The sequence below is a fragment of the Podarcis pityusensis genome, assembly GCF_964106645.2.
Source record: "Podarcis pityusensis genome assembly, chromosome: 6".
NCBI lineage: Eukaryota > Metazoa > Chordata > Lepidosauria > Squamata > Lacertidae > Podarcis > Podarcis pityusensis.
In genome coordinates this window covers 97,933,004-97,947,799 of record NC_138030.1, presented here as the reverse complement: position 1 = coordinate 97,947,799, position 14,796 = coordinate 97,933,004, and the positions used below count along the sequence as shown (strand labels likewise).

The 14,796-nt window shown below is 50.9% G+C and overlaps 1 protein-coding gene across 1 annotated transcript; it reads left to right on the top strand.

The window, feature by feature from the left end:
* The first annotated feature begins 436 nt into the window (after window positions 1-436).
* On the top strand, window positions 437-14,164 carry PHGDH (phosphoglycerate dehydrogenase). The gene is made up of 12 exons (XM_081012231.1): window positions 437-595; window positions 4,093-4,244; window positions 5,578-5,643; window positions 6,305-6,359; window positions 6,446-6,544; window positions 6,725-6,857; window positions 7,562-7,710; window positions 8,534-8,686; window positions 9,241-9,373; window positions 10,669-10,796; window positions 11,208-11,430; window positions 13,936-14,164. Exons 1-12 carry the CDS (start codon window positions 455-457, stop codon window positions 14,082-14,084), a joined length of 1,581 nt encoding a protein of 526 aa, XP_080868357.1. The 5' UTR covers window positions 437-454; the 3' UTR covers window positions 14,085-14,164.
* Window positions 14,165-14,796: the final 632 nt, after the last annotated feature.

Here is a 14,796-nt window from a genome sequence, read left to right as displayed (position 1 = left end):
AAGGAAGGGGCAACCAATTATGGCACGCGCCCTCCAGGTGTTGCAGGACTCCAACTCCCATCATTCCCGACCGTTGGCCAAGCTGCCCGGAGCTGATGGGAACATCCGGAGAGACCCCTCGGGGGTCAAAGCCTGCGGGGAGTCCCGACGTGGCGCGCGGATTGCAGGGAGCCCGGCATGTCCGCTGCAGGAAGCTGCGCTTTGTGCCAACTCAGCGGCTCCTGCTGCGCGATTTGATGGATTTCTCCATTTATCAGACAGTCAGTAGCCGGAGCGACCCAAGAAGGAGGGGCGGACGCGAAGACGGCCGAGGGAGGCCGAGCCCCTGGCCGGAGGGGCGCGGCGGGGCGGGGCCGGCCTGCTCCAATGGGGCGGCGGCGGCGAGAGGCGTCTTTAGGGCGCGCGGCGGAGCCTCGCCTTCTCCGGCGGCGGCGGCGCGAGCGGCGAGCGGACCATGGCGTCGGGCGCCGCGCTGCGGAAGGTGCTGCTCAGCGACAGCCTGGACCCGTCGTGCCCGCGGCTGCTGCGCGAGGCCGGCGTCGGCGTGGCGGAGAAGGCTGGGCTCAGCCCCGAGGAGCTGCTGGCCGAGATCCGGGTGAGCCCCGCCAGAGGCGAGCGCGGCGCCCTTGCCGCTGCCCCCCCCCCGGGCAGGGGCGCCTTGGCCCCGCTCCTGCAGGGCGCGCGGCGGGGGGAGGTCCGAGGGCAGCCCCGGGAAGCAGAGCCCCCAGGCGGCAGCCCGGAGCATCTCCGGAGCTGGAAGGGGCAAGGCTCGGAGGAGAGAAGGGCGACAAGGGGCTTGGAAAGAAGTTTATCACGTTAGCATCTCAGGGTTGCCCCTCCTTTTGCAGGACACGTCCTCCTTTTCATGGGTATGTAAAATGAGAATCCTCCTAGTGATCCATAGTTAAAAGCAGAAGTCGGCAAATGTGTCCTCTTTTTTGCTCTTCAAAATATGGCAAACCTGTATTGGAAGAAAGCAAGGTTCTGAAGTGACCCACATGCCGTCAAGGCACTTTGATAACTCTGAAAATGGTTGGGTTTTTTAGTTCCTCTTCCAAGCCTGAGACAGGCAGCACCAGACCCTAAGAATGCCTTGCTCCTTCATTAGCTGGGCAAGGCAGAACAAGCGCTGGCAACCCCAGGAAATGGAAGAGTTGGCATTGATCCATCTCTTCTTCAACATTCCTGGTGTCGCCCGCTTTCCTCCTGGCTGAGCTACTCACACACTTGCTACAACTCTCCAGTCCGGTATAGCTTAGAGCACCAGCTCACTCAGACACGGGAGAAGAGACCTTTAGAATGGGGAAAGCGATGGAAAGACGAGAAAACTTCAATAGGGAACGGGACAAATACAGACTACACTTAAAAGAGCTCTTTGGCAAGCTTTTAGTAACTCTTGCAACATTACAAAGACTTTGGATATTTTGGAGGACCATAATGTGCAAAAAGTATAATGTGCAGTTGATTTAGATATACAGTGGTACCTCGGGTTACATACGCTTCAGGTTACAGACTCCAGTAACCCAGAAATAGTACCTTGGGTTAAGAACTTTGCTTCAGGATGAGAACAGAAATCATGCTCTGGCAGCGTGGCAGCAGCAGGAGGCCCCATTAGCTAAAGTGGTGCTTCAGGTTGAGAACAGTTTCAGGTTAAGAACGGACCTCCAGAACGAATTAAGTTCTTAACGCGAGGTACCACTGTACAGTCATACCTCATGTTGTGTCCTGGTTACGTGTTTTCGTGTTGCGTCCCACGACAACCCGGAAGTACAGAAATGGGTTACTTCCAGGTTTTGCTGCTCGCGCATGCACAGAAGTGCTAAATGGTTCTGTGCGTGTGCGCAGATGGTGGCGCTTCGGCTTGCGTCAGTTCCATGTTATGGGCAGGCCTCCAGAACGGATCCCATCCATAACACGAGGTTCAGCTGTATAAAGGATCCACGGAGGGGAGGAGGGGAGTCCTAAGATTTGGAAGAATCTCGTTTTATTTTAAAATTTAAATGTGGTAAATGTGAGTTTATTTTGTAAAATCAATAAAAATGATTTCAAAAAAAGAAAAGAAAAAGCAGAGACATTTTGATATCGAACAGTTAAAACTTGGTGTGTGAAGTTTTTGAAATCATGGATAAAATACAAAACAACTCGAAAGTAAAAATTGTAATTGTTCGGATAGTTTATCCAAGCACATGCACACAACTCTTCAGACATGCTGAAATTAGGATGCTTGCATTTTTCATTGCCTTCATTTTCTTTTCCTATTTTGAAACCAGATCTCAACCAATTTAGAGCAAGTGAAAGTATGCAGGGGGGACTCATTCAGGAAGCCCCCTTCCTTGGGGAGCTCACCTTCATTTCCGTGGGACTGGAGGAGAACATCACATAGGGTTGCACCCCTTGTTCCTTATATTTCACTGTTGCCCTACCACAGATGTTAGGGAAGGGCAAAAGTGTTTTCAGGTTGATCGCTTCTCTGCCTTTTCCTCTTTCATGGTCCTTAGCTTTATTTATAGACAATCTCCCATTCCCATTTCTCACAGGGAGGGGCTTTGTGGGAGAACCACTGGAAAATATTCCACCATGGAAAACTGCTGTTTTGTTAAAATGTGGTTGGCTGGCGCTAAAGAAATGCTGCCTCTCCCAGTTTTTTGTGCTTGTTTAGAACAGCCGAAGGTGCAGAATATCTGCTTGGTTTAGCCTCAGTTCTTGTGGAACGGGAATGAAACTTGCCTCCACCTGTCTGATTTTACAGCACACCTCAGAATTTGAAAGACTAATAGCAGAGAATTTGATTAACTTTCCTCTTGATGTGTCAGCGTTCAGCACTCTCTGCCTTGAACCACATTGGCTGAAAACACCTTCCTCATCCCTATTCCAGCTTTTTCTGGTGAGGAGGGTGACAATGTTCTTCTTTGCAACATAAATTGCAAAAGCCAAACAACAGTGCATTTGTACATGTGTGTGTCTGTGCACACTGTCTATACTCCATGCCACTGAAAGCCATCCCAGCTGAATGGCGAGATTCTGCCCTTGTGGAATGGGCAGCCTTATGTGGCACTATTGTGTCCATCCTTTGTGGCTGAAAGTAGCTCCCAGATGGTCTTGTGAGTGAACTTGACGATCTGTCAAGGGGCCCAAGGGAGGAGGCTTTTTCCTTGGGTTCAGAGGGTTAAAGCCTCTCAAAATCAAAGCCAGCACCCTGAATTGTTTGAGCCAGGCTGAGGACACAGACCCTGGTTCAATGGACTCTTGGCTGAGCCCTGTGGATAGGCAGCCAGTTGCTGAAGTATCTGGGCAGCCATCAGAGGCCAGTCATCCCATGCAGCCTGCGTGACAGTCATTGCAGTGCACCTGGAGTTTGCATTTTGGGTTTCTCTGGCCATATTTTGGCTGCACTTTTGACTTTCTGCCTTAGCTCGGCTGCATTTGGGGACAGGTGCTGGGTTACCCGCTTGGCATGGAGCCCTCAAAGCCAGGCCTCACCTGTTCATGGTAGAACAGCTTCTTCCCCCAGGTCGACTGCAGGAGAGAGATCCCAGAACTGGAAGCAGATGGCCTGCTACTGTTACCTAAAGGTGGGACTTCTTTGGGAGATTTTGTGCCCATGGTGCCATAGTGCCCAACTTGACTTTTGCTGACTCTTTGCTCATAGCGCAACCCTGGTAACACTTCTGTGCGTCTCTTCCCATTCTCTCTCTCACAAGCGGCTGTGTGGCTGGAGACTGAGCTGAGGAACTGCTGGCATATTATATCCACAGATGTACCTATCAAGAGCCATTATGTACCTCAGTTCTGCACCTAGCGTGGTCTAATCCTGCCTCCCTTGGCCTTCAGACATTTCAGAGTCAAACCCCTAGATAATAGTCCCACCCTAGTAGCTACGTTTGCATAAATTAAAGCATGGCATTCAAATTTCTGAATTTGCATACCGTAATACGTCATTCATGCACCTTAGAGAATTTGGCTATTGGTGCAAAATATTTGTTGCCTTGGCCAATGGTTTCAATTTTTTAAGCCCTGTTCCTCCGCCAGCCTCTCTGCTGGCTTCCGGTTCTCTAGGCAGCCCTTTGCTCACTCCTGCTGTGATTTCTTTAGGACTGCGATGGGCTCATTGTGCGATCTGCCACCAAAGTGACTGCAGAGGTCATCAATGCTGCTGAGAAGCTGCAGGTCATTGGTAGAGCCGGGACTGGCGTGGACAATGTGGATGTCGATGCCGCTACGAGGAAAGGAATCCTGGTCATGAAGTAAGCCGCTTCTCACATGGGCTCAGGGGGTGTCACAAGATCAGAGGAAGCCTGGCAGGAAGGGTGTCCAAAGAAGGCGGAGGCCAACAACCTATTAGTTCAAGACTCCCCAAGGTATCCCCCCCACATAGTCACACACGCACAACGTAGTTCATAGAATCGTAAATTTTTAGGGTTCGGTCATCTAGTCCAACTCTCTGCAATGCGGGAATCTCACGAAGCAGCCTGTGACGCTCCAAGGAAGGGGAGTCCACCGCCTCCTGAGGGAGTCTGTTCCACTGTTGAACTAATAATAATAATAATAATAATAATACTTATACCTCACCCCTATGACTGGGTTGCCCCTGCTAGTCTAGATAGCTTCCATCATCATATAAAAAACACAGTGAAACGTCAAACATTAAAAACTTCCCAATACAGGGCTGCCTTCAGATGTCTTTGGAAAGTCATATAATTGTTCATCTCTGACATCTGATAGAAGGGTGCTCCACAGATCAGGCACCACTGCCAAGGAGTACCAGAAAACAAGCTTTTTTAATCTTCCATGTGACAGCCCTTTAGATATTTGGAGACTGCTATCCTGTGTCCTCTTAGTCTCCTCCAGGCTAAACAGACCCACCTCCCTCAAGCGTTCCTCATATGGCTTGGTTTCCAGTCCCTTGATCATCTTGGTTGCCCTCTTCTGCAAACATTCCAGCTTGTTTTGGAGCTGGGCTCTCTGCCAAAATATTCAGTCCCAGGGACAGGGATTTTCCCCTGTGGTTGAGCTGTGCTCCCTAGTGCCATGTAACTTTGAGTGATCCTTGGCATAGCAAGGGGGGAGGGCGAGCTGTACTTGTCTCCCTTAACCACAGTTAACACTAATCATATTTCTCAGTTCAGCTATATTGGGTAATTGCAATTTACTGAAAATTAAAGCAACAGCTTCTTCCTCCTAACTGCACCACAGGAGGAGAGGGAGCAAAGTATTATTCTGCCTGTGAGGAATATTTCAGGTGATAACACATCATGCTCATTAGGGGGATTTAGATGCATTGCTAGCTTTGCCCAAATTTGTACAAGCAGAACTTGGGAGGAAAGTTGTCTCATGTGTCCACAGGGAGTGGGGTGTGTGTGCTCAGACACGGAGCTTTTGAGCACTGACCTGTGCCTTGGTGGGCAGGTGTGGGTGAGCCCTAAAGGTCTACACAAGAGGGATGCCAGGGAGTATTTGCTGTCTCTGAAGAACAACAGGCACAGAGTTCACAGCTCTCATTGTGGAAGAGTTGGGGGGCCTTGGAGCTTTTTGCCAGGGGCTCCACCCAACTTCCTCTGCTTTTGTTTTGCTCCTCAGCACACCGACTGGCAACAGCCTCAGTGCGGCCGAGCTGACGTGTGGCATGGTCATGAGCCTGGCAAGGTAGGTGATGGGGCTCTGGGAAGAGAACAAGGCCTTCCAGAAGCACCGGCTGCACCGCACTGCATCTCTTTGGGCTTGAGAAGAACCTGTAGCTCTCCCCAATGACATGTTTCACATGGAGCTGCACACTATCTGTGCAGACATACTCCATAGAACTAGGGCAGCCCCCTCCTTGTCACAGAAAAGCAGCTTTGGAGGGGTGCCTCACCCTTCCCTCCTGTTATTTTTCTGCTGAAACCCATCTCTTCAAGCTACACGTTCCCATGCAGAAAAGGGCCCTCGCATACACATCTGAAACCCTGTTTGGGAAAGGGGATGTTTTTGGGAGGTGGATTCTAGAAGAATAGGGAAAGGGTGAAGCCATTACCTGCCACTGTTCTACTCCAAATGTCCTCCTCCTGCAGTTCCTTTGCCTCATAAGAAGTAGCTGTTAGGTTTTGTAACACAAACAAAACACAAACACACTTGTGAAAATTTCCACAGCTGTGTCTCTTTTGGACACAGGCCATTCCTACCTTTGGGAAAAAGAGCTTCCCCCACAACCAAAACAATCTTAAATCTTCCGCACCAACATGTCCAAGAGAAGAAGACATGCAGATGGCTCCTCTGCTGTGGCTTGCGCCCTTGTTGGAACCTGCTAAACTGGAGTCTTTCATTTCAGGCAAATCCCACAAGCTGCAGCTTCAATGAAGGAAGGGAAATGGGATCGAAAGAAGGTAGGAGGCTGGGTTGGGGTCTCCATCTCCCGCTGCGCAGGCAAGGCCTGCCATCTTCTCACACGGAGGTGTGCTTTTTGCCTTAGTTCATGGGGATGGAGCTTCAGGGGAAGACACTGGGCATTCTTGGCCTAGGCAGGATCGGACGAGAAGTGGCTGTCCGGATGCAGTCCTTTGGCATGAAGGTAAGAATGCCCTTACAGAGGGGGACCACTTGTGGTCTGGAGGAGGCACATCCTGCAGCCCTGATCTGTTGCCTTCTCAAGAGGCCCTGTGCCTCTCTTCCATGCTGGGGGTGTTGAGATGGGGTGGGGAATCTCAGTGACCTTAAAGAGCTCTTGGTCTCTCTCCGCCTTGGCCTTCAGACCATAGGCTATGACCCCATCATCACTCCCGAGGAATCTGCTGCTTTTGGAGTTGAGCAGCTGCCTTTGGAACAAGTCTGGCCGCTGTGTGATTTCATCACCGTCCACACCCCTCTGCTGCCTTCCACCACAGGTAAGGGGTGCTCCTGGGGACTGCCAGAGGTGATCCTGCAGGGTCCTGGGCTGCTTGTGTGCCTGCAGAGTGCTCCACTGGGAAGCTGCCTGGTTCCACCACGAATGGGGCAGCAGGGCTGTGTGTGGGGACTGAGGAGCCCCCACAACTTGCTTGGGCGTGGGAAGTTGGCTGAAGCAGCAGAGGCAGCCCAGCCTTTGCACGGGGGGAGTGCAGAAGGTGGATCATGGATGTGAGGGAGGAAGGGTGATGCCAGAAAGAAAAGTCCGTGGATCGCCTCAAGCGGGAGACATACAGCTGGTACAGAAAGGCAGCAGGGGAAAGCTGTATTGTTGCTGCCATAATAATAACGATGTTTGCCTGATGGCTTGTTTTTCATAATTCTGTTTCTGTTACTCATGCAGAGGAGCAAAGAGTTAATATTTAGGAAAGCGTCAGAAACTTCTCCTGGCACTCTATGCATTTTTCAAATTTTTCAACTTTAAGATTAGAAAACTGCTTCCTTCTTTAAGAAACTGAAAGCTTGATTTCCAGGGTGGCACCCATCTACATTTGGGGGTGTGGTAATCATAGGCGTGCAGCCCCAAAGCCCCCCAGGGGATGGTGGGCTCGCTTTGCCGCCCCCCTCCTCAGGAAAGCCGGCTGCGGCTGGAGTGGCGTGGGAGCTGTTGCCACCTGTGTTTTGACGGCTGCCTCCTTTCCAGGGCTCCTGAATGACGCCACCTTTGCTCGGTGCCGGCGTGGGGTCCAGGTGATCAATTGCGCCCGAGGAGGCATTGTGGATGAGGGTGCCCTTTTGCGGGCCCTGCAGTCTGGCCAGTGTGGGGGAGCAGCCCTAGATGTCTTCACGGAGGTGAGGTGCTTGGGCATTGGATTTCATTCCCTGGCTTTCCTTGGGGTGCCACCAGGATCTCTTTCAATGCCTCAGGCTGCACACGAGCCCTTCTTGCTTTTGTGTGGTTGTTGGAATGCCAGCATGTGACTAGAGGGTCTCATCCAGTGCCTTGCCTTAGAGCAGACAGCCCTTCTGCTCCCCTGGCACAGATCAGCCGCACCAAAGAGGCTCGTGGAGGAAATGCTGCTGGGGAGGGAAGCCTTTGGAGTGAGCGCCTGAGCCTTGCCAGGACTTTGCTGAATGTGGAAGCATGAAAGGGCTCCAGGACTCCTCCCCTGGTTCCCAGAGAAGATGGCTATCTTTGCAGCCTTGGGCTTGAGGGTGTGAGAGCAGAAGAGCATGGCTGCTGGATCAGGCCTGGGGCTCATCTTGCCCAGCATCCTGTTCTCACAGGGGCCAACCATATGACTGTGGGAAGCCAGCCAGCAGAACAGGAGCGCAAGAGCCTTCTCCGCTCCCGTGGTTGCCAGCCGTTGGCCTTCAGAAGCATGGCTGCCCCGTGGCTGGTAGCCCTTGAGAGCTACTCTCCTCCAGGAATTTGCCTCGTCCTCTTCCAAAGTCCTCCATGTTGGGGGCCACCACTGTCTCCTGTGGGAGCGATTGCCGTAGTTTAACTCTGCGCTGTGTGAAGGACTTCCTTTTGTCTGTCCTGAATCTCCCAACATTGCCCTTCACTGGCCGTCCGCAAGAGATCAGCTTGGACAAGGAAGCCGTACAAAATGCTTTGTGGCTACAAGGCAGGCCTTAGCAACTGACTCGGCTCTTCTTCTTCCCCCTCCAGGAGCCACCCACGGACAAGGCCTTGGTAAACCACCCCAATGTCATCTGCTGCCCCCACTTGGGTGCCAGCACCAGAGAAGCTCAGAGTCGCTGTGGCAGGGAGATTGCAGTGCAAATAGTGGACTGGGCCCAGGGCAGGGCACTGGTTGGCGCCGTGAGTCCTTCTCTTCAGTTGTTCTTCTTGTTTTTCAATTTATAAAATTAATCTTAATATTGGTTTTTAGTTTAAATCTGTGGTTTATTTTGGGTTTTTTTTTGTTCTTTTTTGTTTTGTTTTGTTTTCTAAAATTTGAGCTTTTTAGCAATTTAAGATGCAAAATAGCTGTTCTGCAAAGCATGAGCATGTTGGTTTTCTCAATGCTTGTTTAAAGACAAGCTTGCTAGATAAAGCAAAATATTCTGCAGTGCAACTCGGCAGACGTGCAAAGTGTCACGTGGCAGTCTGGCTCAACTTCTTTGCAAAGCAAGTGTCACGCTTTGATCCAGCAAGCTCAGCATTTGCACTCTTCAACTGCCAATATCACTGTTTAGCAAATGATAGCAACAGTAGAACTGAGCCCAGGCAAGGTCTTTGGATGGATGCCTGGGTAGGTTTGCAGGAAGGCAGAAGGAGAAGCACTGCCCTTCATTAAAAGTGTTGTCACTGGGGCTTGGATCCCAGGCAGTACAAGCAGGAGAAATGGAGCAGAGGTTTTTTCTTTCCCTCAGGTCAATGGCCAAGCTCTCCACAGTGCATATGCACCTCATACCAAACCATGGATTGCCCTGGCCAGGGCCCTGGGGACTGTGCTGCAGGCACTGAGCCACCCAGTGAATGGAGACGTTCAGGTTGTCACTCACGGTGAGAGGAGAGATCCAGGAGCAGCACTGGGCTGGAGATCCTGTCGGGTTTTATTTTTTAAATGCCTAAGTCTATTTACCCCTCTGCTTTTGCTCTCTCACCTCTCTTTAGTGCAGGGTTCTGTGTTCTTGTGCTTTAAAACCCCTTCTTCATTCTGTGTGAAAAACAGTTGAATTTTGCAACCCATATCAATGAGTTTTTGCCACTCATGAACCATTTACTTTTAAGGCAATTGCTGCAACCATGATGAGTGCAAGCTTGTTTTTCTATATGTAGGAACATCCAAGGTTCTCAGGGAGCTGAATCCTGTATCGGGTCCTCCTTTACGTGCTGGTGCAGAAGACACAGAGCCCTGCTTATTTAGCTACCACAAGGCTGGGGAAACCTCGCTGTGGTTGGACTCCCAACTCCACACCAACGCAGCCCGCGGCCAGCATGGGTCCTGGGAGCTGTAGGCCCAGCCTTGGGGGGGGGGCCTCAGGTCCCCCCCCCCACATGCTCTATCAGTTGTTCTGCAGCCCTCTTGAAAGCTGCTCCTTTGTCTCCTCCTCTGGCCTTTCTGCCTCCTCGCCATGCTGCTTCGTCCTCCTGCTGCTTGCCTATCGCAGGCCCAGCGCTCTGCCCTGCTGCTTTGGGTGTGTGCTTGCTCTTCTCCCTCCTCCCTGCTCTTCTGCCAAGTCCACAAGGTGTTGGTGGGGAGAGGCCTGCCCCTAACTCCCTGCGTCCCCCTCTGCTCTTGCTGCTAAGGAAACATGAGCAGTCTGTCATGGGTGGTACTAATGAACACACAGAAGAGATGAGAATGTGGTCCGTTGCTGCAGTGTTGCAGTTGAGGAGAAGCAATGGGATCTTGATGTGTTGCTGCAGCTGCAGTGAGGCTTGTGGGCTTGTTTACCGGCCCTGATGCTGTCCCTTTAACAGCAGCCTGATGGCTGAGCAAGTGAACCTTTCCCGCTGCTATTTAAGGTGCCAGTATGGGGCCTGTGTAAAGGGAAAGGGGTGGGGGGCTGTTAGCCCACCCGGCGGCTTTTGTCTCACGATTCCCACTGGAGGGGAGCTAGTGAGAGGCTTGCACACGAGGAGGCAGCAGCCCCAGTGTTGCTTTTCACAGATACCGCCAAGAAGCAAGTCAGGCCCCAGGGTCCTGCTGATTGGGGTGTCTGGTTCTGGCACAGCCCTTGATCAGATGGTCCGGTCTCTTCATTGACTCGTCTTCTGGTTGCAGGGTGAGGACAGGACAGGAAACACGCAGGACACTTTTAAAATTAATTGACCATGCCTGTCACACTCACTAGGCGCAACCTTGCAGAAGGCGGGCAGCTACCTGAGCCCTGCCGTGGCCATCGGCCTCCTTAAGGAAACTGTGCAGAAGGACGCGAACCTTGTCAATGGGCTTCTCCTGGCACAGGAATCTGGGCTGAAGGTACGTCTGGTGCCCTCCGCTGACAGGTCCCTAGGGCGGCTCCTTGGGGAGCCTTGACGTAGCAGTGGGGTCTTTGAGCCTTTCCTTTGGTCTGCTCAGGAGAGGGTGGCGTCTCTCCCCCCCCCCCAGACATGGTTTTTATCTTTGCAGCTGCAAAACAGTCAGAAACTCAACTGGTGCAGCTTCCTCAGCACAGATATGTGGCTCAGTTTCACATACTGAATTTCTGCCCATTGAGCAGATTTTACACTTGCCCTCTCAGCAGGGGCCTTGCTGTTCCCTGCCTCTCTCTCTTGCTCCATGATGGGCAAGAGCTGAGCTCGCCTCGAGTTCCCCAAAGAGGGAATCTGGAAGCACATTTCCTCTGCAATGAACAGGCTCTGCATCTCTTTTGCCATTTCCCCCCTGCAGATCACCACAAGCCACAATGGCAGAGCCCTGGGTAGTGACGAGGCCCTGCTGCAACTCTCTGCACAAGAGTCACCCTATGTGTTAGTTGGGTCTGTGGAAGGCAGCACTCCTGTCCTGCATGAACTCAGCGGAGCCGTCTTCAAACAGCATGTTCCCCTCTCCGGCACTCTGCTGTTCTACAGAGCCAAGACCTCTGATGCCAGCCTGTTGCCAACCGTCCTTGGTAAGGAGAGGCCTCCTCTTCCCTTTCAGAGCTCCCTAATCTAACAATTGGCACGGGGAAACCCTTGTCTCTTGACAGTGCATCCTTCGCTCTCCGGGGCCGTGTAACAGAAGAGGGCTTTGCTGGGACGGAGCTTGTCAGGCCTGGAATTGCTCAGGGGCTGTTGCTCCAACCCTGTGCGCCCCAAGACGAGAAGGGCATGTGCCAATGCTTGAGGGTCCTAATACCCCACAGATGAGGAAGGATTGGGGTGGAAAGGAGGAGGAAGGGATCCTGGGTGGGATGAACAGGAAATGGGAAACCTCTGGGGTTGGGTGAAGACACCAACAAGGAAAACCTCAAGGGTGGGGAACAGATGCAGGGAAGGGCAGGTGCGGAGAGCAGCTGTAGACAGGTAAGGGAAGAAATGGTCTCTCTTTCCCAGGGAGAGGTTTGTGCCGCCCTCAGGCTTCCTCAGGAAGATGGCCACACCTGGGCACTCCTTAAGGGGCGCAAAACTTCTCTTACCCAGGGGACTTCCGGGTTAGCGCGATCGACTAATGGCGGATTCCCTCCGAGCTCCGGAGGGAATCGGCTCTGCTGGAGACGGGTCTTACCGCGACGGCGACGCGGAGACCCTCAGAAACCGCAGGCGCGGAAGCCTGCGGACTTGGTGACTCGGTGGGCACCTTAAGCGCCCCCTCCGACCCACGAAGAGCCTTTTTAAAGGCTTTGGAGAGGGTACGGAGAGTGGCGTGGTGCTGGGAGTAGACCGCTACTTCAGTGGAGCGAAGCCGTGTGCCATGGTTGGAGAGCGCTGACTTTTTTCCCTAAATTTGGACCTGAAAAGAAACAACCCGTGAGTAGAACGGAATTTGGACTTTAAAATGTTTACCTTTGAATTCGGTACGACCGGGGATGTGTTAAAGGGAAGTCCGCACCCCCCCCCCTACAAACGATCTAAAGCAAGAACAGGAGAACTAAGGTGGAGAGTCTACCCTTCTCGGCGCAAGCTAAAGGATATTAATTTCCACGATTTGATAAAAGAAGTTTTGAGCTGGAGTGTGAGAGCGGAACGTTAGAAGTTTTTTTTTTTTTAATGTGCAACCCCCCCTCCCGGACCCGGGAGCGTCCTGTGTCTGAGTCTGTTGAAGAGCAATAAGGAGTTTGACAGCTGTCAAAGCTGTCAAACGGGCAGTTTAAAGTTAAAAAGTTTGTTACTTAAGATCTCTCTGGACTAAATGTGTTATAATTGAATTAAAGTTGTTGGAAACAAAGAAACAAACAACGAGGTAAAGGACTGTTGGAAAAAGACTACTAAGTAACCAGAATCCCTCTAGGGGGAATTCTGAGACATTACAATGGCTGCAGATGGAAAATTACTAGCTGAGATAGAAAGAATGTTTTTCCTCGTGGGAATTTTACAGGAGCAGAGTCTGGCTATGAACAAACAACTCACGACCTTGACTTCTGGAACAAGTAGCTCTGCTGAATGCACTAAGGATTTGAATGAGAAAAAATCTGCAGCTGAATTAGAAGAGATATCTCAAGAATTGGAGGAGAGCAAGCAAGGAATGGAGAAAGCACAGATGGAAAGTACCAACCAGAAGCCTACACCAGTGGACTATAAGGAAGAAGACCCTTGGATTACATGGATTACAAATCTGCGAAAGATGCGAAAGATGAAGGAGGAGGCCCCTGGAGTATTTGAAATACAGGAACTTAAAAGAAAGAAGAAATATGATTGGGGCCTCCACTCTGAATATGAAGGATTGGTGGAACTTTTGCAGCAGCTCTTACCAAGTATTCTTGTGGGAAGAAAACCTGGTTTGACTGGGACAGAACTCCTTCGAGACTTGACGACCAACACAAAGGACTACCAACAAAACCGGCGGAGAGGGACTGAAAGAGACTTGAAGGCCTCGGAAGTGAGGAATCCAGGCTAAGAACTGTTATTGTGGACACGTATCAGGGAAGGGACGGAAACCGGGGTTGGGAGGGAGGGGAAAATAGAATTTTAAAAACGTTTATGATTTTTGGGTTTAGCTAATATGATCCATATTTAATATAAAATGGGAAATCGATGGAAGGGAACGTGGGTCCACCTTAGGAAAGAATTTAATTTTTTTTTTTTAATAAGAGATGTAATATTAATATGGTAAGGAGGAGAAATAACAACTTGCTGATTTAATTATGGGAATTGGGATGTAGGAAGGGGGGGTGGGGGGAAGTCAAGGAACAAGGTTAAGAAAGTAAGGTTTTGAAATTATACATGTTTTTGTCTGTGTCTTTTTTGTGTGTGGGATGTCTTTATAAAATGTGAAAATCCAATAAAAATTTTATTAAAAAAAAAAAAACTTCTCTTACCCAGCATACGGCCATGACTGTGTCCCATTATCTGCAGCCCCAATGTTTTGTTAGATCTTATTCCTTCCCCAATAGAAGCCATTTTAGCCAACTAGAGCAGTCTGATCTCACTATATTTGTCTCCTAGGATGCATGGACTCAGTGTTGTTTTGTTTGCAGGACTGCTGGGGAAGGCAGAGCTGTTGTCCTACCACCGTTCCGGCACCGTGGCTGGGCAGGCGTGGAACGTCCTGAGTGTGTCTTCTGCCCTACAAAACCTCCAGGAGCTGAAGCGACACGTGACAGAAGCTGTTCAGGTTGCCCTTTAAGCTGTGGTTCAAAACCTGGCAGGGCCAGCAAGTTTCCTCAATTAAATGTTGCACATTCCAATAAAAAGAATTTGCAAAAACTGCTGTCCACTGCATCCTTGAGCTACAAGAGCCGAGGGGTAACATTTTTGTTGATATCGGTCTGTCTTGAGAGACAATGGAGTGCACCTCCAGGGGTGAAATCAAACCACTGCAGTAGCAGCCCTGAAGTGACCTCTCCAGAGCACAGGCCTGGGGGCAATGTGTGTGAAGGTCCTGGACTACCCAGGTGAGAAGAGGGTAGTCCTCTTCTGGCCTCGCTGAGGGGTCCAAAGGAAAGCAGAGCACTGAGGCAGGCTGCAGAAGAGCTACCTCCTGTGGTTGGCATATTTTTTATCACAGGGATTTATCATAGAATCATAGAGTTGGAAGGGACCCTGAGGGTCATCCAGTCCAACCCCCTGCAATGCAGGAATAGGCAGCTGTCCCAGACGGGGATCAAACCTGCAACCTTGGCGCCGTCAGCACCACACACTAACCAACTGAGCTATCCAATCACGTTTCCAAAGTTGGGAATTATTCATCAGCCTCTGCAAATGCTCCAGAAGAGTACAAAAAGTCAAATCTTATTTAGAACAGGATGAAGTGAAAACTGCCTTTGAGACTACAACTAAGAAATTACCATAGATGTAAGATTTCTGCATGTGCCAGGATCTCTTTTGATGGAAGTCAC

Excerpts from the sequence above, each read along its gene's own strand:
- PHGDH (XM_081012231.1), top strand. The coding sequence starts at position 455 with ATGGCGTCGGGCGCCGCGCTGCGGAAGGTGCTGCTCAGCGACAGCCTG. Across the intron at positions 5,644-6,304 it reads ATGGTCATGAGCCTGGCAAG|GCAAATCCCACAAGCTGCAG; the intron begins GTAGGTGATGGG and ends CTTTCATTTCAG. Across the intron at positions 6,360-6,445 it reads GGAAATGGGATCGAAAGAAG|TTCATGGGGATGGAGCTTCA; the intron begins GTAGGAGGCTGG and ends TTTTTGCCTTAG.